The 22,658-nt window shown below is 39.0% G+C and overlaps 1 protein-coding gene across 2 annotated transcripts; it reads left to right on the plus strand.

Annotated features, from left to right (window-relative positions):
- Nucleotides 1–2,986: 2,986 nt before the first annotated feature.
- Nucleotides 2,987–21,292, plus strand: HSD17B13 (hydroxysteroid 17-beta dehydrogenase 13). Of its 2 annotated transcripts, XM_025386125.1 has the most exons (7): nucleotides 2,987–3,257; nucleotides 7,269–7,376; nucleotides 8,466–8,597; nucleotides 10,104–10,210; nucleotides 11,954–12,091; nucleotides 15,994–16,110; nucleotides 21,080–21,292. In XM_025386125.1, the coding sequence occupies exons 1-7, from the start codon at nucleotides 3,048–3,050 to the stop codon at nucleotides 21,168–21,170; spliced, it is 903 nt and encodes a 300-aa protein (XP_025241910.1). In that variant the 5' UTR covers nucleotides 2,987–3,047; the 3' UTR covers nucleotides 21,171–21,292. The 2 variants fall into 2 exon arrangements, with proteins under 2 accessions (XP_025241910.1, XP_025241912.1); XM_025386127.1 differs by lacking the exon at nucleotides 7,269–7,376.
- The last annotated feature ends 1,366 nt before the right edge of the window (nucleotides 21,293–22,658 follow it).

Here is a 22,658-nt window from a genome sequence, read left to right on the forward strand (position 1 = left end):
GCATTGTTGGGACAAATATGAACCCTGTAATTGAGGAACATGAACATTCTGTCCCATAGAAAACAAGCAAAAAAAAAAAAAAAGCTCACTATGTCTCACATGAAATAAAATTTCTCAGCAACCAAACTATTTGAGAACAATGTTAAGAAGTGTTGTTCACTGTCTCAAAGATTCTTAATTCTTGCATAATACAAATCTCCCAGTGGGTAAAATAATCTAGATTCTACTGTAAATTTTAAAACCGCCTTTCAAAACTGCATCAGTACTGTATTGATTTAGATAGCATTAGTCCCCCTGGTCTGGCCCCCTCTGAGCAAGCTGGATATTCAAATTATAGGCATTCAATCTGAAAACAGATGCCTGCACTGCAACCCAGCGTGAAGTCTGATCTAAAGCACCTATGTTAATATTTAATAGCTCTATATACATGTCACAGCAAACCTGCATGCAGAAAGATATAACCAAGTACTATTTTTTTTTTGCCATAAATGTATCCAAGGTTCAAACTTAAAGAACCAATCACATTGTCTCCAATATAATATAAGTATAGGCCAGGTCTCAACCTTAGTTGAGGCTACTCACATTTGGGCTAAATAATTCTTGGTTTCAATGCACAGGGCTTTCCTATGAATTGTAAAGTGTTCAGCAGCTTCCCTGGCCTCTACGCATTAGATAGATGACAGTGGAATGCCTGAATTGTGGCAAAGAACAGTGTCTCCAGACATGCCAAAATGTACCCTGTGGAACAAAAGTAACCCCTAATTGAGAACCACCAATCTAAGTTAAAAGTTGAGGCTCCAGAATCAGGCTTCCTGGGTTTAAATCCTCACTCCTCCTCTTAACAGTTGTTACTTTATGCTTACAAATAAGTTACTAACTTGCCTGTACATCAGTTTCCCCATCTGTACAATGCAGATTTTAATAGCACCTACCTCAGATGTATCTTGTGAAGATTAAACAAGTTGATATGTAAAGCCCTTAAATCAGTCCATGGTATATAGTGATTAACACATTCGAATTCTTACTATAATTATTATTTGATTTATATAACCATTCACTACTTGCAAAACTGTTTCATAAACATATTATCTTATTTGATCCTTAGAGCCACTTTGTGTGTTGGCGTATGAGAAAAGGTTGAGGTTGTTATGTGTTCTGAAGGTCTATGTTGGGTAATGTATGCTTTCTTAAAAAAATATCTATTTTCCAGTTAAGGAAAATGTAGCATGGAGAAAATAAACAGGATTGCTGAAAATCACACACACATAACACACAATTTACATTTTAACTATTTTTTAATGTACAGACCAGTAGCATCAAGCACATTCACATTGTTGTACAACCACCACCACCAACCACCTGTGGAGCTCTCCTCATCGCAACTGAAACTCCATACACATTAAACAATAACTCCATACACATTAAACAATAACTCCCCATTCCTTTTCTCCTCATCCCCTAGTAATCACCTTACTGCTTTCTGTCTCTCTCTGTGCATTTGACTACTCTAAGTACCTCATATAAATGGAGTCATACAATATTTATACTTTTGCATCTGGCTTATTTCACTTAGCATAATGTCTTTAACGTTCATCTATCTAGTAATATGTGTCAGAATTTCCTTCCTTTCTAAGGCTGAGTAATATTCCATTGTATATATATATTATATTTTATCTGTTTATCTGTTGATGAATACTGAGGTTGTTCCCACTTCTTGGCTATTGGAAGTTGCTATAGGTTGCATGTGTTCCTTCAAAATTCATATTATGAAATCCTACCCCCCAGTGTGATGGTTTTAGGAAGTGAGACCTTTGGGAGGTGATTAGGTTATGAGAGTTCTGCCATGGAAATAATTGCCCTGAGGCGAGAGAACATGGAAGGCTTCCTTCCTCCTTCTGCCACTTGAGGTGACAGTGAAATGACAGCCATCTATAAACCAGGAAGCCAGCTCTTACCAGACAAAGAATATGCCAGTGCCTTGATCTTGGACTTCTTGTGAGAAATAAGTTTTTGTAATTTATAAACCAGCTAGTCAATGGTAATTTGTTACAGCAACAGACAAAGACAGAAGCCACCCCACTTTAAAGTTGAGATTTCCGACTCCTGGTCTAATGCTCTTTCCAGTATTACCACAGAAGGAACTGATGGTTCTATATCCTAAAGTCTCCCCCAAACTCAAGAGATTTTCAGGGAAATGGTCATCGTATGTAAAATAATTAGCCAGTTGAAATATTGATGCTGAGCTTTTGTGAATAAATGAATCAAATAGCTAAGCTGGGTTCATTCAGACTTTATTTAAGTTTCTTTAAGCTTATCTCTACATTCTCCTTTTCCCTATTTGAAAAGGAAACAATTTCCAGAAAGATAACAACAGATCATTAGCTGATGCAGTATCTCCAGAATTATTTTTCTTTTGTTTTGTTTTCTTTTTTTTTTTAGACCAGACCTTGTTCTGTTGCCTAGACTGGAGTGCAGTAGTGCAAGTGGTGCAATCACAGCTCACTGCACCACAAACTCCTGGACTCAAGCAATCCTCCTGCCTCTGGGACTACAGACACATGCCACCACATCCAGTTCATTTTTTTCTAAAGTGTTTTTGGTTTTTTTTGTTTTGAGACAGGGTCTTACTATGCTGCCCAGACTGGTCTCGAACTCCCGGGCTCAAGCAATCCGTCTCAGCCTCCCAAAGTGCTGGGATTACAGATGTGAGCCACTGCACCTGGCCCCTAGAATTGTTTTTAGAGGTGAAACTTCAAGGTGAAATATAGTACATAACTGCTTTTCAGATAAACAAGTCCAGAGAGCACATTCTCTTGGGTTCTCTTGATGTGAGCTAAGCTACTGCTAGCACTTGGCATCACTTCAAAAACCTGAGGTGTTTCCAACACCTTAGGACACGTGAACAAGGCCTGCTTCCAAAGCTGGCTTCTATCTGGTAGTCCCATTAACACCGGGGCACACCTCTTCCCTGGAGCTCTGTGTGCAGAGTACCTCCTCCCTAGGACTATACAAGGACTGAACCAGAAGGAAGAGGACAGGGCAGAGCCATGAACATCATCCTGGAAATCCTTCTGCTTCTGATCACCATCATCTACTCCTACTTGGAGTCGTTGGTGAAGTTTTTCATTCCTCAGAAGAGAAAATCTGTGGCTGGGGAGATTGTTTTCATTACTGGAGCTGGGCATGGAATAGGCAGGCGGACTGCCTATGAATTTGCAAAACGACAGAGCATACTGGTTCTGTGGGATATTAATAAGGTAATGTATACATCTTCCAACCTTTTAAAGTCACAGAGTAAGATAAGCATTTTAAGAATTCTTTGACTTACCATCTACTTATCTTTGTAATTTTGTTTGTCAAAGTTTGATAAATTCCCTGGTGCCTTAGTCTGTATATGCATCAGGTTAGTTAGATGAAGGGAATGTAATTGAGAACTAAGCAGTGATTTTTATGACATGGTGTGCAGGTTGATAGCAAAGACTCAGGAGCCAGGCTCCTTCCCAGCTGCTAAATGAGGCAAGTCACGTATTATCTCTCAGCCTGTTTTCTTGGTTCTGAAGTGGGGATAATAACTTAGGAGATGGGCAAGAACGAGATCTGAAAATTACAGCTAATAGGCTGAATCTGGCCAGTGGGCGGCCTGTTGAACTAAGAATGAATTTTACATTTTGAAAGGTCACCAAACAAAAGTCAAACAAAGAAGAACATGCAACAGAAACCTTTAGTGCCTCCCCTCATACACATGCAACACAATCCTAAAATATTGACTATCTGACCATTTACAGAAAATGTTTGCCAGTCCCTAGTCAAAAGGATTAAATAAGTAAGATTTTCAGTACTTAGCACACGGTAAACGATACCTGGCACATGATAAACAATAACTGTGTTAAATAAAATGTGTGTGCAGTGAGTCAGGCTTTCCCTCAGACATCAGCAGTTTTCCTGTGTTCTTATTTGTAAACAGCTACATGAACAACCCCAGATAAAACTGAAGTAACTGAAATCTTGTATCTTTTACTCTAAACTTGTAAATTCTGGTAAGGCCATGAAAATATACACAGAAAAGTGTTTACAGGATGTTAGGATTGGAAAAATTGTGAAGTACTTCTTGAGAATCACGTTTTCCGCAAATTACAGTGAGGTTTTAATTACCATTATATTATTTCTTTCTCGTGTTCTTTGCTGTCATGTTTAGTTAAAACCTAAAATGTCTCTTAAATTTAGAGAATTAATTCTTTTTTGTTTTTTTCTGAATAGTGAAGAATGCTATTCAAAAAAGCTAGTACATTTTTAACAGATATGAGCATTTATATAATAGATGAGTTGATGTATATAAAAATGATTTGCCATCTGTTTGGTCTTTGAAGAAATTCGAATGAACTTTCTGGAAGATACCAAGAATTTGCAAATAGAGAAAATTGTTGCCTGCTGTTGTTAGGCATTTGTCCAAAAACATAAATAAGTATAAGTCTGTGAAAAGGGCTTGATGAAATCTAACCTTCAAATCTCTTTCCAGATGTGTATTTTTGGGGAAAGGACCATATTTATTGTTTTTTTTTTTATTTTAAAATTTCCAGAGACAAGAGAAAAGTAAATTAGAAGGAAGTCGTATTAAAAATGACTTAAGGGCGGGTGCGGTGGGTTACACCTGTAATCCCAGCACTTTGGGAGGCCGAGGTGGGCAGATTGCTGGAGCCCAGGAGTTCGAGACCAGCCTGGGCAACACAGCAAAACCCCTACCTCTACAAAAAATACAAAAATTAGCTGGGTTTGGTGGTGCGCACCCATAGTCCCAGCTACTCAGGAGGCTGAGGTGGGAGGATCACTTCAGTTCAGGAAGCTGAGGTTGCAATGAGCTATAATGACATCATTGTACTCCAACCTGGGCGATAGAGCCAGGTACTATCTGGAAAAAAAAAAAAAAAAAGACTTAAGAAGAACATATAACCCAACCTCAAAAATTCTCTTTGAATCATTAAATTTTATGGTTAAATATTTAAGCTACTGAATGATTCACTCTAAGGCTGTAATGTAACTCAGATCTCCTTTAGGCGAGGAAGATGCTATCTGAGTTTTCACCATAACTGGCTCCTTTTGCTCTATGAGATGAGAGACACAGTAGCAATTTGGCCCTTATGCAATCTATACTGTTGCTTTGGGAATACAGTTCAAAAAACACACTGGAATTTAAGCTAAAGCAAGTGTTTTGCTAACAAAAAAACAAGGCATTACATTTTGCAATTTTGCAATTATCTAGCTCAGTTACAAAACTGAATAATTAATTCTTCAATCAAAACATCTGATGAATGCTCTGATTACTAATGCTCTCTACTGACCTAGAAACAGATGAGAGAGTATGGTGTGGTTTGTGCAATCTGGCAGTGAGCAAGCTACCATCTAAGTCAGTGAAAGACTCTCCTATCCTTTTTTTAATCTTCTGCAATCCCACAAAAGGCTAATTGAGGGGATACTGACTTTGCGACTGGGTCCTAACATCCATGTTTGGGGAGTTCAGGCTGCTGCTCCAGGGTTTAGCTTACAGTCATGAAATACAAAGGACCCAGAGACCACTCGTTAGAGGATTGCCCTAAATAGTAGCAACACCACTGTCATCCAAATACGCAAGGAATAGGGCTTTTCAGGTATCCTTGCCTGTTCGTCACAGAGAAGAGTTTACCGATTGTGAGATGGAAAGTATAATTTTTAAAACCTTATAATCTTTTCTATAAAAGTCACCTGATGTCAAAACTTGAAAAGAATTCTAATTTTCCAGAAATGTGAGTCAAGGAACATTAGGACAATTTTATCTTAAGAAAGAGGCCTTTGAATTTAGGCTGAAAGTAAATTGCTCTGTCTCCATGTCCTATGGTTATGGGCAAGGTTGGTACATAAATGAGAAATCGATCCAGTGGCCTTGCTCATCTCACTCCCAAACACCTGAAGAATGTAATATTATATCTCCTAGAGTAGCAGCATGGTCTCCCTATGAAAGTCCTTCTATAAGAGCCTTCTTTCCCCTTCCCTCCTAGGAGGATGAGCCAGAATCATTGGGAAAAGTATGATGGGCAGAGGCATATAGTTTACCGTTACCACTAGTTTAGAATTGCTACTTAGCACTTTATTGCTTATTACATACATTGATGCTTAACAAATGTATGATAAATTAATGGCTGAGTTTTTCTTTCTTCTCCAAATTCATCTTCCATGGCACCATGAAGAGCAACATTTTTCAAGAATGTTCTTTAAGGTTTGAAAGCAGCCTGCTTTAGAGAAACTGCCTACTGTACAGCCTCCAATCAAGAGGAAAAACTGGAAAAAGCATGAAGGGATTTTGTTTTGTTTTGTTTGCTTTGGTTTTAATATGAGCATTCCCTGGCAGAAAAGCCGGGGGTAATCTCGTTGCAACTAGGCAATTACTCTCAAGAAATTTTCTAAAAAATAAGGAGGCCAATTTTTATTTTATTTTATTTTATTTTGAGACGAAGTCCCACTCTGTCCCCCAGATTGGAGTGCAATGGAATGATTTCAGCTCACTGTAACCTCCGCCTCCCGGGTTCAAGTGATTCTCCTGTCTAAACTTCCCTAGTAGCTGGGATTACAGGCCCCCGCCACCATGCACAGTTAATTTTTTGTATTTTTAGTAGACATGGGGTTTCACCATGCTGGCCAGGCTGGTCTCAAACTCCTGACCTCAAGCGATCCACCCTCCTCGGCCTCCCAAAGCACTGGGATTACAGGCATGAGCCACTGCACCTGACCCAGGAGGCCAATTTTTAAAAGATTAACTACCTTCATGTCCAAAATGAATGTTAATCGTTCATTTTGGGCATGAATGTTAATTTTTTTTTTTTTTTTTTTTTTTTTTTTTTTTTTGGAGACAGAGTCTCACTTTGTTGCCTAGGCTGGAGTGCAGTTTGCCTAGGCTGGAGTCCAGTAGCACTGTCTCCGCTCACTGCAACTTCTTCCTCCCAGGTTCAAGCAATTCTCCTGCCTCAGCCTCCCAAGTAGCTGGGATTACAGGCCCACACCATCAGGCCTGGCTAATTTTGCATCAGGCCTGGCTAATTTTCAATAGAGACGGGGTTTCACCATGTTGGCCAGGCTGGTCTTGAACTCCTAACCTCGTGATCCGCCCTCCTCGGCCAATCAAAGTGCTGGGATTACAGGCGTGAGCCACCGCGCCAGGCCGAATGTTAATTCTTTTAAAAATTTTTCTTCTCCAATGTCTTCTCCACTTTTTTTTCGGAATTTGTTTCTTCCAATTACAGCGTGGTGTGGAGGAAACTGCAGCTGAGTGCCGAAAACTAGGCGTCACTGCGCATGCGTATGTGGTAGACTGCAGCAACAGAGAAGAAATCTATCGCTCTCTAAATCAGGTGAGACTTCAGGTTCACAAATTTCTTCAGATGATTTTGTTTCCTACGACGCTGACATGGAAAATGAGAAAGTTCTTTATGACTGCCTGATTTAAATGAATTTTAGCTGCTAACTGAAGTAGTTATGTGACCAAGGAAGGATATATACTTTTTTTCTTGTATGTAATCCACTCAGCTCTGCCCATTATTATTATTCATATTATTAATCAATTTCATTCTGATCAGAAGTGTGAGCAGTGACACAGAGTGACTGACAAAAGATTTATCATAAGGGAATATGGATCACTTCCTAGTTTTTAGTCCTATTAACTTTGCAGTAATTCTGCCTTCTCTTTACTTATTTCCCTTGTGAGATTTTATTTTGCTGTTAATGTAGTCTTCTATAGAAAATGTAATATTAACAATTGTTATCACAATTATTTTAAAAGAGTAAATATCAAATAATCACAATGAACTAAGCACTCCAACAAACTTTACATTTTTTAATCAAATCCCTACAATAACCCTGTAAACTTCATTTTACAAATGAGCAAATTATGACTCACAGAGGTTAAGCCAGACCAAGGTCATGTAGTTAGTAGGTTATGAAACCAGGATTACCCAACCAGCACTTTAGACCAGGTGTGGTGGTTCACACATGTAATCCCAGCACTTTGTGAGGCCAACGTGGAAGGATCACATGAGACCAAGAGCTCAAGACCAGCCTGGGCAATGTAGTGAAACTCTATCTCTAAAAAAAAGAAAAAAAAAATTAAAGAAAACCACTTTTTAAAAAAATGAGCACTTTAAAAATATTTGATCAGAACTTATATAGTAATTTATCAACATAAATGTTAATTTCACTTTACTGATAAACTTGCAAAACATGATGTGCTGGGTATTGAAATTTAGATGTTGAAAGAACAGTTTATCCCACCTTTATGACAGTGCTCTGCTGGCCTCCACTATTTGAGCTCAACAGTCCATCTTGCCTGAACTCTGAGAGACCTCATACAGTAGAAGAAAGACTCTAATCTCTGGATTATATTGGTCCCAAAACTTTGAGTTTGTATAACACACCCAATGAATGTATTCTTTCAATTTCAAAAGGTGAAGAAAGAAGTGGGTGATGTGACAATCGTGGTGAATAATGCTGGGACAGTATATCCAGCCGATCTTCGCAGCACCAAGGATGAAGAGATTACCAAGACATTTGAGGTCAACATCCTAGGACATTTTTGGGTGAGCGTGAGTCAGAAACATTTCTGATTTGTGCACCTTCTCTTAAGATACATGACACTTATAACGGACAGGATACTTCTGGACAGGAAGTATACTTCTGGACAGGAAACTGGCCAGATCTTTGCCTTAATCAAGAATCATCAAATTTGTTTGAGTAGAAGAGCCACAGAGTCTCTGACACAAGGACACAGAATTCAAGTGGACACAACACGCCAGAATGTAAGCTACTTGGTCTGTCTTGTCCACCAGTATCTGACACAAAGCTTGGCATGTACCAAGAATTCAACAAATGTTTGTGGAGGTTTGTTAAGGGTTGTCAGTGTACATCTTTTCAATGCTCTCACTTGTGACCTCATTTTTTCCCCTCCACACCATGATTTTGTAATGTGTCCTCATTTTGTGGAATTTTAGAATGGGAAGGACATCAGAAGTAATTACGTGATGTATATAGGGTCGAGGACACTTTTGGATGAGACGCTGAGGCAAGTTCTAGATCCATGGGATGCTGGAACTGAGAAATGCAGCTACACAGACCTCACATAATTGGTTAGTTTTGTGGGAGATGGAAATATCAACTTCAGCTGCCTTTGTATAGAAATGTTTATGATTAATCTTCCAGTGCCTCAATATTAGTGTAGAATCTAGGGCAAATCTGGATTCTGGAAGAAAGAAGAAGAAAAAAGAGATGTGTCCCCCTTACCTTTATAGCTCCTCACATATGTGAATTGGCTCCCATGCCCACCAAACTACATGGAGACCTCATGTATTAGTTACCTATAGCTGCATAACAAATTATACAAAACTTAGTGGTTTAAAGCAACAATATATGTTCACCATCCTCTCACAGTTTCTGTGGGTTGGGAATTTGGGGGTAGCTTGGGTTGGGAGTTCTAGTTCTATGAATTTGCATAGGATTTACTACATTCTTATAAAATTTTATCGATGTTTCTCACAAAAGAGGTTTTTGGAAAAAAAGAAAGACTTGTTTCCTGTAACATCAACATATAATATACAATATTACAAATAAGGAGATAGTGAATTCAATCATGATGCATAAGTGTGGTGTAGAACACTCAGCTTACACTACTCAACTGCCTTAATACAGTTACACAAGATTTCACTCTTTCAATTAGAATGATAAAGCCCCAAACCAAAAAATTACATGACACTAAATTATCATAAGGAATTATTTTACTTCTGAAAACTCTGAATTTTTCCCTTAATATTGTTTAGATGACATATCCAAAAAAGGATCTATTTGATTCCTTCTGAAGGGAAGGATGGGGAATACTGAGATTAGTGTTGGCATGGGGTATACCATACCAATAAATTTGTATCTTTATTTCTATCATTTGTATAGAATTAATCATGGAATGCTTGGAAGTATTTTATTTCAGTTTATAAGTTCTCTCAAATGCCTTTCTATCTTAACAAAAATAAAACTACCTGATTTGGAAACCTAACACCTATGTCATTGTTTTTCTTCTTTCTACAATGATCCTTAAGATCACAAAAGCACTTCTTCCATCGATGATAGAGAGAAATCATGGCCATATCGTCACGGTGGCTTCAGTGTGTGGCCATGAAGTGATTCCTTACCTCATCCCATATTGGTAAGTATCACATGCCAGCCATGTTATATATTTTTACACTTTGAAGGGAGCATTACACTTCACATTGTTACCGGTGGAGGGTGTCCTGGTTCTTGGCATCTTGAACAAAGAATTGGACAAAACACACCAAGATGCCAGGAAAGAACGAAGCAACAAAAGCAGAGATCTACTGAAAATGAAAGTATGCTTCACAGGGTGGGAGTGGGCCCAAGCACAGGGGCTCAAGAGCCCATTACAGAATTTTCTGGGGTTTAAATACCCTCTAGAGGTTTCCACTGGTTACTCGGTGTACACCCTATGTAAATGAAGAGGATGAATTAAATTTACAAAGTCATTTACTCAGTGTACACCCCATGTAAATGGAGAGGATATTTCCTGTCATAGCTGAAGTGTTTCCATTTGATTTAGTTCTAGGAAGTTAGCATGAATCGGCCTTATGTTCCCTGCCTCCAGACCCTATTCTCCTGCCTCAAGATGGCAATGCTCGGAGCAGAGTGATTTGGGTTAACAGGATATAAATTTACAGTGGTTTAGAATGAATTTTTTAAATGACTTTTTCTAAAGCAATGAAACTGGGTTGTAATTATATTTAAAATACTTTTAGATTTCTGCAAATTCTTCTGTAGAACAATGAGAGAAAACAGTAATGCCAAGCATGTTTCCATTGTTTCCTCCACAGACTAAGAAGCAAAACCTACAGAAGCTAAAAGGAACACATGTCTATGTCATGGCCTTGGTGCCCAAAATAAGACAATCAGAGTGGTCCCTGGATCAAAACATTTTACAGTGTGCTTGTGCCATGAACGTGTGTGTGTGTGTGTGTGTGTGTGTGAGAGAGAGAGAGAGAGAGAGAGAGAAAGAGAGAGAGAGAGAGAGAAACAACTCTACCTGACTAAAAGTTGCAGATACCACACTCCACGCACCACCAAAGACTTAAAGGGAAGGAGGTGGGAGGCCCTAAGGATATACTACTGTATTTGCCAAATATCCTTTCCTGTAAACTCTTCTCCAGATCCTCATAATAAAATCAAGAGGCCAAAGTGGCAACCATTATCAAGAGAAAAATCATCAACTCAGTTATTGAGAGAGAAAGGAGAAATGAGCACCGTCCTACAGAAGTCTGTCAACACAGACATCAATTTTGTAGAATTACTAAATATGTTTTTCCTGATTCATATTTTTCAAAATAAAAGCAATAAAAACTGATTAGAAAACAGTTTGAAGATTCAATGGAAAAACCTTACATGTAGGATGGAAAACTGAACATTAAGCCAATCAATAGAGTTATTTTTGTTCTTTTGCTATCATTGTTTAAGAAATGAGATACGTTCACGATTCTGCTTAATCGTATAAGAAAATGAAAATGAATTGCCATTTATACTCTCAGAAAAATCACAAGTGGCTGATTTTTGGCTTCTACTTGTTCTTTTTTTTTTTTTTTTTTTGAGACGGAGTCTGGCTCTGTCGCCCAGGCTGGAGTGTAGTGGCGCGATCTCGGCTCACTGCAAGCTCCGCCTCCCAGGTTCATGCCATTCTCCTGCCTCAGCCTCCCGAGTAGCTGAGATTATAGGAGCCCGCCACCACGCCTGGCTAGTTTATTTTTGTATTTTTAGCAGAGACGGGGTTTCACCATGTTAGCCAGGATCTACTTGTTCTTAAGTCAAATGATACCGCCTTCTCACAGAAAACTGAGGATTGGTTTCACTCTCCCTTAGCTAACAATGCTTAATAATTCTCTTACAGTTCCAGCAAATTTGCTGCTGTTGGCTTTCACAGAGGTCTGACATCAGAACTTCAAGCTTTGGGAAAAACTGGTATCAAAACCTCATGTCTCTGCCCAGTTTTTGTGAATACTGGGTTCACCAAAAATCCAAGCACAAGGTAAGGTCAAAATCAAGTTAGAATGAGACTGTGGTATGATAAATTGATATGAAAACTAATGAGAAATGTTTAGGCAGGCCAACTAATAGAAACAAAATGAAACAGGAAAATTATTTTTTCTTATTAATATTATTATCTTGAATTAAAGGAATAAAGGGGAAAAACATTAGGGACTAGCAGGAATGATCAGCTACCAATGAACTGGGATATTTATTTGTGTCTGGGAAAAAGCTTAACACACACTCAGGTGCCAAGAGTAAGTGGGAAGTGGGAATGGGGCAAGGGGGGCTGGAGATGTGTGCTTAAGGGAACAGCAGAGTCTCCTCTCCTGGACACCACACCCACAAAATCAATGATACCTAACATTCCCCCCTTCCATTAGTGGTTCATCCTCTTCAAACAGAGCATGGAAAGGTATGGGTACTTATGCCTCTTTTATGTCTTCCACAGCACTGGCCACAATGTTAACATAAGGCACCCAAACATTTTCCACACTTGTCTCATCCTAAGAATTATTGCTTGTGCTTACTTAAAAAATAAAGTTCATAGGCTCGTCCTTAGGAATTTCTAAGGAAATTCTGATCCAGTAGACTAGGATTAATTCCAAGAATTAGGAGTTTTGTTTTGTTTTGTCTTACAAGCATACCAGATGAGAATAGAGGCAGGTTTGGAAAACTTTGATATATTCAATATTATCGGAGGGCAAGCTTGTAGTCCTAGAGACCAGGGAAGCTAAGGCGAGAGGAAGGTAGGAGTTCGAGGCTGTACTGCACTATGATTGCACCTGTGAATAGCCATTGCACTCCAACCTGGGCAACACAGTGAGACCTCTGTCTCTAAATACACACACACACACAAACACACACACACACGCACACACGCACACAATCTCTATATACATTTGATCACTGTTACCACCCTGTCTTTAAAATGCAAATGTTCCAAGGACCAGCAAATAAATTGAGTCTCTAGCTTCTTAGTCAAGGTGAATTTCTGCAAGAACTCTTGTCTCTGGTGAGAGAGGATTTGAGACCATAAGAGAGGAAAAAGTAGTCCTGAAAGGAGAAGAAAAAAGCAGGAAGGTGTGGATAAGGCCTGAAAATTAAGCCATCTGCTTAACAAATTTTTCTAATTCTGGTATATATTCTGCTGCAGATTAACAAAATATACTAAGCTTAATGATTCAAAACCAACTTTTTACTGGAAGGGAATTAGTCCTAAACACATTCATTCAAATGAACTAAACAATTCTCTGTTGAGTGCCGCCTCATTTGAGGATACTGACTCTTACAGCCTGAGTTAGCTGTGTGGTCTCTGCAGCTGGAGTGTCTCCCTGCCACTGGAGTCCTTCATGGTGTTAGACCATAGGTACTGTTGATTAAAGAAAAATAAATAAGTTTTTGTTTTTGTTTTTTTTTTGAGACAGAGTCTCACTCTGTCACCCAGGCAGGAGTGCAGTGGCTCAATCTCGGCTCACCGCAACCTCTGCCTTCCGGGTTCAAGCGATTCTCCTTCCTCAGCCTCCTGAGTATTTGGGATTACAGGCACCCACCACCACACCTGGCTAATTTTTATATTTTTAGTAGAGACGGAGTTTCGCCATGTTGGCCAGGCTGGTCTCGAACTCCTGACCTCAGGTGATCTGCCTGCCTCAGCCTCCTAAAATGCTGGGATTACAGCCGTGAACCACCACAACCGGCCAAAAAAATAAGTTTTTAAAGAATTAAAGGTGTTGATTTTATTTAGAAGCCTTACTGAAGACTACAGAAGGAGGCCTGTAGCCTGAGAGCAGCCCTTTAGAGAGGTTCAGTTGGACTGCTCTGGTACTGGGGGTCATGTGCTCCATCCTGTATTGTCTTCAAAGCATCTTTCCAGAGAGCTGCACATTGTCACAGAGTCACGGACTTTGTAAAATTATGCTGACAAGCAGAAGTGAGCAAACGTGGCTTCTTACATTTGCTATGTTGTCTCACAGTACTTAATAAGTATGCGATATGCAAGTAAATACTATAGTACTGTTGCAACTCCTGACTGTTTTCTTAGACAAGGAATTGGGCCCAATAAAAACCCTCTTGGTAGGCTTTCATGCTTAGCGTACCATGAGCTTTCCTAAGGGTATCCTGCCACTCTTGGGGAAGGCATAATAGATGAGAAGAGTAAAGATGATGGAACTCTGGGTATAGGGTTCCTGGGGGCTAACTTAGGGGCAGACACAGGCAATGCTAAAGATTTGGGATTGGTTTATAGAGGTTGCTGGATTGTGAATTTCCTTAGTCAGGGCTAAGGCATTGATATGTAATGTCACACTTGGCTCTGAGGCTGGGTTGTTGGATCCATATAGATGACATCAGGGAGAGAAAGGGCAGAACAGAGTAATTTAGAAATGTATTGACTTGTATTACTCTCTGTTGGCGTTGCTGTTCAATGCAGTGGAGAAGTGAATCACATACTAATCTGCAGTAAACCACAGATCATCCCAGGGAATGGAGTTTTAACATTCACTGGTTTCCTAACTCCTCGCCCAGCCTTTACATTCACTGGCTGTTCAGTCCACGCCTAGACATCTTAATTTGAATACAACATTTTAAATCCATTTATGTTTTAATTTTCTGTCATCATCTTGCACTAATAGGCAATTCTTCACTAAACCTATGTTTATGAATATTTCTCAAGAATACATGTACACGGCCTTCAGTATAAGGAAGGTCATACCTCCAGTTGTCATACTCCTTGGGCGCCTCTTAAATTCTCATTAAACTGCAGGATAGGCAAGTCAGAGGTGAATCTCAAATATGAAATTCTTACCAGAAAGGGGTCCCAATCCAGACCCCAAGAGAGGGTTCTTAGATTTCTCCCAAGAAACAATTTGGGGCAAGGCCACAGGGCAAAGCAAAAGCAAGCTTATTAGGAAAGTAAAGGAGTAGAGAATGGCTACTCCGTGAAGGAGAATGGCTACTCCACGGAGAAGAATGGCTGGGGCTGCTCCACCAAGGATATTTAGTTACTTCTTGATTATATGCTAAACAAGGGGTGGATTATTCATGAGTTTTCCGGGAAAGGGGTGAGCAATTCCCAAAACTGAGATTTCCTCCCCTTTTTAGATCATATCGGGTAACTTCCTGCCATTGCCATGGTATTTGTAAACTGTCATAGTGCTGATAGAAGTGTCTCTTAGCATGCTAATTAATATATTATAGTCAGCTTATAATGAGCAGTGAGGACAACCAGAGGTCACTTTCATCAACATCTTGGTTTTGGTGGGTTTTGGCCGGCTTCTTTACTGCACCCTATTTTATCAGCAAGATCTTTATGACCTGAATCTTGTGCCAACCTCCTATATCATCCTGTGACAAAGAATGCTTTAGCTTCCTGGGAATGAAGCCCAGGAGGTGTCAGCCTTCTCTTACCCAGGCCCTATTCAAGATGGAGTTGCTCTGATTTAAACGCCTCTGACAAAATGATGACCTCAAAACAATCCAGCTTTATGGAATACCTCCACAAGAAAGAAAGTATACTTAGCTATAGAATTTTCTCCTTGCATCCAACAGGCTTTGAGATGTCAGATCTTTCCTTCCTGTCCCATGATTAATCCTAGCCGTTCCTCTTTCTTGCGTGGCTCCTCTACTCCTTACCATCTAATGCCTCTCCACCATTTTGATATTTTGACTAAGTGAGCTATGAAACACACCTACTGGATATGAAAGTATAAGTTTCTGATAACAAAACATCAACATGGGATGTGGAGGAAGTGGGTAGGGTGGCATTAATGCAGCAAATCCTGGAATATTTTAAATCTTCATTCTAAATTTAGTAAAAATATAGGATAATTTTCCTACCATCATTTACTTATGAAATTAAAATTTTAGAAAATAAAAATAAACTTTTCGTCTTTTTAATCACAGATTATGGCCTGTATTGGAGACAGATGAAGTTGTAAGAAGTCTGATAGATGGAATACTTACCAATAAGAAAATGATTTTTGTTCCATCATATATCAATATCTTTCTGATACTAAAGAAGTAAGTACAGCACAGAACATCTAAATACTAAAACACCAATAGAGCTTTTTTTTTTTTTTTTTTTTGAGACAGAGTCTTACTCTGTCACCCTGACTGGATTACAGTGGCACGATCTTGGCTCACTGCAACCTCCACCTCCTGGGTTCAAGCAATTCTCGTGCCTCAGATCCCTATGTAACTGGGACTACAGGTGTGTGCTACCACACCACACCCAGCTAATTTTTGTATTTTTTGATAGAGATGGGGTTTCCCCGTGCTGGCCAGGCTGGGCTCGAACTCCTCACCTCAAGTTATCCTCCTGTCTTGGCCTCCCAAAGTGCTGGGTTTACAGGCATGAGCCACCGTGCCTGGCCCAGTAGAGCTATTATTATGGAGAATCTTTCAGTTGTGAAAATTGGCATGGAAACTCTCCATCCTTGGGGAGAACAGTTAAGTTTCCTCTGTTCTTTTCCTACCCAGTCTATAAAAAGAGAATGATTCATTTTCTCTACCAAATCTACCGTCTCTGTGCAAACTTTGCTGAAGACTATTCTAACTAAAGGAAACACAGTTTAAAAAGAATGCAATATAGTGAAGTAGTTAATAATAAAGACTCCATTTTTAAAAGCCTGCTAGAAGTTTGGTTGGGATTGCACGGAATCTATAGATCAATTGGGGGGAATTGACATATCAACAATATTGAGTTTTCGAATCCAAGAACATAATATCTATTTTTAAAATCTTCTTCAAAATCTTTAAATCTTTAAATTGTATTTTGTAGTTTTTGATGTTTAAGTCTTGCACATATTTTATCAGATTTATTCCAAAGTATTTCACGAGTTCTTTTTTTTTTTTTTTTGAGACAGAGTTTCGCCCTTGTTGCCCAAGCTAGAGTGCAGTGGTGTGATCTCAGCTCACTGCAACTTAGGATGCCTGGCTTCAAGCGATTCTCCTGCCTCAGCCTCCCAAGTAGCTGGGCTTACAGGCACCTGTCCCCTCGCCCAACTAATTTTTTGAATTTGTAGTAGAGATGGGGTTTCACCATGTTGGCCAGGCTGGTCTCGAACTCCTGACCTCATGTGATCCACCTGCCTCAGCCTCCTAAAGTGCTGGAATTACAGGCATGAGCCATCGTGCCCAGCCCTATTTCACAGTTTTTGATGCTAATGCAAATGGCATTTTAAAAAAAATTTATATTTACCATTGTTTGTTGTCAGCATATATTGGATTTTTGTAATTTGATCTCATATTTTGCAACCTTGCTAAATTGTTAAACTTTCTGTTTGCTAAACTCAGTAAGTTTTTGTTTCGTTTTGTTTTGTTTTTTGTTTTTTGTTTTTTTTTGGTAGATTCCTGAGCCTCTAATTTTCTTTTGGGAAAGCTTTTAATTACAAATTTGATTTCTTTAATAGCTACATGCCAATTCAATTTACTTACTAATTCTTGGTAATGTGTGTCTTTCAAGGAATTTGTCCATTTCATCTAAGTTGTAGAATTTCTTTGGCATAAATTTGTACATAACATTCCCTTATTATCCTTTTAATGTCTTTAGAATGTCTTATTGATTTATTTATTTATTATTTTTATTTATTTATTTACTTTTTGAGACGGAGTCTTGCTCTGTTGCCCAGGCTGGAGTGCAGTGGCAAGATCTTGGCTCACTGCAATCTCTGCCTCCCGGATTCACGCCATCCTCCTGCCTCAGCCTCCCGAGTAGCTGGGACTACAGGCACCTGCCACCATGCCCAGCTAATTTTTATTTTTTTCAGTTTTTTTAGTAGAGACGGGGTTTTACCCCATTAGCCGGGATGGTCTCGATCCCCTGACCTCGTGATCTGCCTGCCTCGGCCTCCCAAAGTGCGGGGATTACAGGTGTGACCCACCGCACCCAGCCTATGTATTTATTTAGTAGAGACAGTCTCGCTTTGTTGCCCAGGCAACAAAGGTTTTGAATGCCTGGCCTCAAGCAATCCTCCTGCCTTGGCCTCCCAAAGTGCTGAGATTACAGGCATGAGCCACTGCACTTGGCCAAATGAATATGGTGATATCTTCTTTATAAGGATGCCATAAGAATAAAACAATATAATAGAAACAAAGCTCTTGTCACTGAAAAGGTGTAGGCTTCAAATGTTAAAATCTTAGAGAACAGAATTTATATGAAATAGCAACAGCAACAATTCCCAGAGGATACACCTTCTCAGCTTTCTTCTGAGGAGCAGTTTATAAATTGAAATTGTATCAGTGAGAAGATAACTATACTAACTTCATAAGCCCTTGGACCTTTTTGAAACAAGTCCATATAAATTATGAACAAACTTGAAATAGAACAATTTGAGAACAGGGTACAAACTGCATTGATGTATCAATTTCAGTATTTTGTTTTAGGTTAAATAGACTGACTTGAGATAACATAAGGAGAACCTTGACCCCCAAGCAACATCATCTCAAGAGTTGACTAGGCCGGGTGTGGTGTTTCATGCCTGTAATCCCAGCACTTTGGGAGACCACAGCAGGCAGAATACTTGAAGTCAGGAGTTCGAGACCAGCCTGAGCAACATGGTGAAACCCCAGCTCTACTAAAAATACAAAAATTAGTAGGTATGGTGGCCTGTGCCTGTAATACCGGGCACTCGCAGGAGAATTGCTTGAATCCGGGAGGCAGAGGTTGAAGTGAGCCAAGATCGTGCCACTGCACTCCAGCCTGGGCGACAGAAGACTCGGTCTTGGAAAAATAAATTTAAAAAACAATGAAAAAAAAAAAAAAGAGTTGACTAAATTAGTGTCTTGGTACTAAGCACCGTAGGAAGTGAGTTTCATGGAACACCTACTCTCTTGGGGCCTAAAGTAAGTCATATTAATATTGAAAATTACATGCATATGTACATGCATATACATGCATATGACCAAGGTGATAAAAACAATTATTCTGCCTGAGTTGGAGAATAGTATCCCAGTAAAATAAACAACAGTCTCAAAGTCTTTTGTATCCTTTGAAGCTGTCATGGTGGTTTGTAACCAGGCAACAGGTATGTATTTTTAATTTTCTTTGCATTTAATTCCTTTTACAGAGAGACAACATTTTATGAGCAGATGCAATTACTAGCATGAAGGTTTCTTTGTGAGGGTAAAAGGCCCACATGAGCTCTCTTCTTATCCTTGTCCTTCTTTCAGCCAGATCTTCCCTGCCCGTTTGCTCCTTCCCCCATCTTTCACCCACCTACCCCCCAAACGAGGAAGTAAATCTTGCATTAGTCAACAATACCAAAGTGATTTTCAATATGACTTTCTTTGCAGAATATGTTATTTCTGCCTCTTTACATTCACATACTCTCTTCCTTTTTTTTTTTTTCTTTTTTTTTCTCCCCCTTTTTTTCAGATGGAGTCTTGCTCTGTTGCCCAGGCTGGAGTGCAGTGGCTTGATCTCAGCTCACTGCAACCTCCGCCTCCTGGGTTCAAGAGATTCTCCTGCCTCAGCCTCCTGAATAGCTGGGATTACAGGCATGCGCCACCACGCCTGGCTAATTTTTTTGTAGTTTTAGTAGAGACAGGGTTTCACCATGTTGGTCAAGCTGGTCTCGAACTCCTGACCTCATGATCTGGCCACCTCTGCCTCCCAAAGTGCTGGGTTACAGGCGTGAGCCACTGGGCAGGCCACTCTCTTCCTTTCATCTGCCTACTCATCTCTTATGCCTTCCTGGACATCAGTTGTCCTTTTGAAGCTTTCCTCCACTATCCGAGCCCATGTGAATCCTCCTTCCAGTTATAGCCCTTAATTCTAGATGGCTGATATTTTTCAATAATTGTTTTAAGATGACCATTTTAGCCTCTCAGCTAAACAATAAGTTCCTCAAAGACAACAGCTGTTTTTTAAGTACTTTAGTTCACCTTATTATAGTGTGCGTAATAGGTACTCAGTAAATAGTAAACGAGAGGTGAACGCTTGGATGGAATGGATTCTGGTGGTGTCTCTTGGTGAGATTTTAGCATCAAGATTAATCAGCAATTTCAGCAATGAGCTCAGACTTTCATTTTAGATCTTTACTCATACCAGATAAGAGAGTGAGAAGAGCGGTATGTATCAGTGCTTTATTTATATTTGCATACAATTTGAACTATGAATATTACAAAGGTGCACATATAGGTTCAGACAGATTGATTTTAAATGACCAAAGATGACCTGTGGTGAGCGTATCTTAGGAGGCACTCCCTGGAGAGGGAATGTTCCCAAAAACATTTTCAGAGGGACAAACCATATGAAATTCAGTAAAACATAAATCATGAAGAAAACTGATTACTCTCTTTTTGACATGAAATGAGAATTTTAATGCATGATTACAATTACTAATGTATTCTGCTGCAAGACGTTAATAAAGTTACTTTTTTGCAGGCTAGAATGTCTTGATGCTGTAATCAGAACACACTTTTTTTCCTTTTCTTCCATCTTCAAATGCAGATTCATAATTGGGCTGACTTCTAATAATTGCAATGTTTTCTGCCTTGGGCTTGCAGCAGAAGCTTGACAAAATAGTGTTTGTTTAGGCAATAATTTATTTTTTTATTTTTTACTTTTTTTGAGATAGAGTTTCATTCTTGTCGCCCAGCTGGAGTGCAATGGCATGATCTTGGCTCACTGCAACCTCCGTGTTTAGGCAATAATTTAGACTTCACCTTGCTTGTGATTATTATGGCAATTACTGTAGCCACAAGGCATAATTTTACTGTCTCATTTAAATTTTATGAATTTGAATGTTTTTACACTTTTCCTAATGAAGTCCACTATGAAGTTATGTCAAAAAAAAAAAAGAAAAGAAAAGAAAAGAAAGATGCACACATAAAAGAGAGGTGATTGCAAAGGAAGTAAAGAAGAACGGAGGAAAATTAAACACAAACCAGATAACTCTCAGTGTATTCTAAATGACCAAATAAAGAACTCTGTTGTCAAATATTTTAAACTGAAAATTTTTCAATTTTTTTTTTCTTTTTTGTACAGGTTTCTTCCTGAACGCGCCTCAGCATTTTTAAATCGTATGCAGAATATTCAATTTGAAGCAGTGGTTGGCAACAAAATCAAAATGAAATGAATAAATAAGCTCCAGCCAGCGTTGTATGCATGATAATGATATGAATAGTTTAGAATCAATGCTGCAAAGCTTTATTTCACATTTTTTCAGTCCTGTTAATATGAAAAACATTGGTTTGGCACTAACAGCAGTGAAATCATCAAGATTAATTACCTGTCTTCCTGTTTCTCAAGAATATTAATGTAGTTTTTAATAGGTCTGTTTTTCCTTTCATGCCTCTTAAAAACTTCTGTGCTTACATAAGCATACTTAAAAGGTTTTCTTTAAGGTATTTTATTTTTCCATTTAAAGGTGGACAAAAGCTACCTCCCTAAGAGTAAATACAAAGATAACTTATTTACACAGGGAAGGTTTAAGACTGTTCAAGTAGCATTCCAATCTGTAGCCACGCCACAGAATATCAACAAGAACACAGAATGAGTGCACAGCTAAGACAACAAGCTTCAGCAGGCAGCTTTATCTCAACCTGGACAGACCTTAAGATTCAGCATTTGAAAGATTTCCCTAGCCTCTTCCTTTTTCATCAGCCTGAAATGGTGCAACTCTATTCTGGACTTTATTACTTGATTCTGTCTTCTGTATAACTCTTAAGTCCACCAAAAGTGGACCCTCTATATTTCCTCCCTTTTTATAATCTTATAAGATACATTACAAAAGGTGACCGACTGTATTTTAAATCTGAGAATTTTAAGTTCTAGTCCCATGATAACCTCTTTCTTTGTAGTTTATGCTTACATATATCCTTGGTCCCAGAGCTGTTTAGACAATTTTAGGCTCAAAAATTAAAGCTAACACAGGAAAAGGAACTGTACTGGCTATTACATAACTAACAATGGATCCAAGAGAAGGAAGGGAAGAAAGAAAGGTTTTTTTGTTTTTTGTTGTTTTTTGTTTATTTTTTGTTTGTTTGTTTGTTTTGAGATGGGGTCTCGCTCTGTCTCCCAGGCTGGAGTGCAGTGGCACGATCTCAGCTCACTGCAAGCTCCGCCTCCCGGGTTCATGCCATTCTCCTGCCTCAACCTCCCAAGTTGCTGAGACTACAGGCGCCCGCCACCACGCCTGGCTAATTTTTTGTATTTTTCGTAGAGATGCGGTTTCACCATGTTAGCCAAGATAGTCTCGATCTCCTGACCTCGTGATCCACCCTCCTCGCCCTCCAAAAGTGCTAGGATTACAGGCGCGAGCCACCGTCCCAGCCTTTTTTTTTTTTTTTTTTTTTTAACAGAAAGAATAATCTGACTCCCACTACATCAAGACTAATCTTGTTCTGTGTGTTTTTCACATGTATTATAGAATGCTTTTGCATGGACTATCCTCTTGTTTTTATTAAAAACAAATGATTTTTTAAAAGTCACTAACAAAAACAAATCACTAAAAATAAATGTCATTATGCTTTAAAAAAGTAACCTCTTGTAGTTATAAAATAAAATGTTTGACTTCTAATCTCTGTCTCTGTGAGTGTCCTTCAAGAACCACGGTTATGGTTAG

The sequence above is a fragment of the Theropithecus gelada genome, chromosome 5, assembly GCF_003255815.1.
Source record: "Theropithecus gelada isolate Dixy chromosome 5, Tgel_1.0, whole genome shotgun sequence".
In the NCBI taxonomy this organism is placed as follows: Eukaryota; Metazoa; Chordata; class Mammalia; order Primates; family Cercopithecidae; genus Theropithecus; species Theropithecus gelada.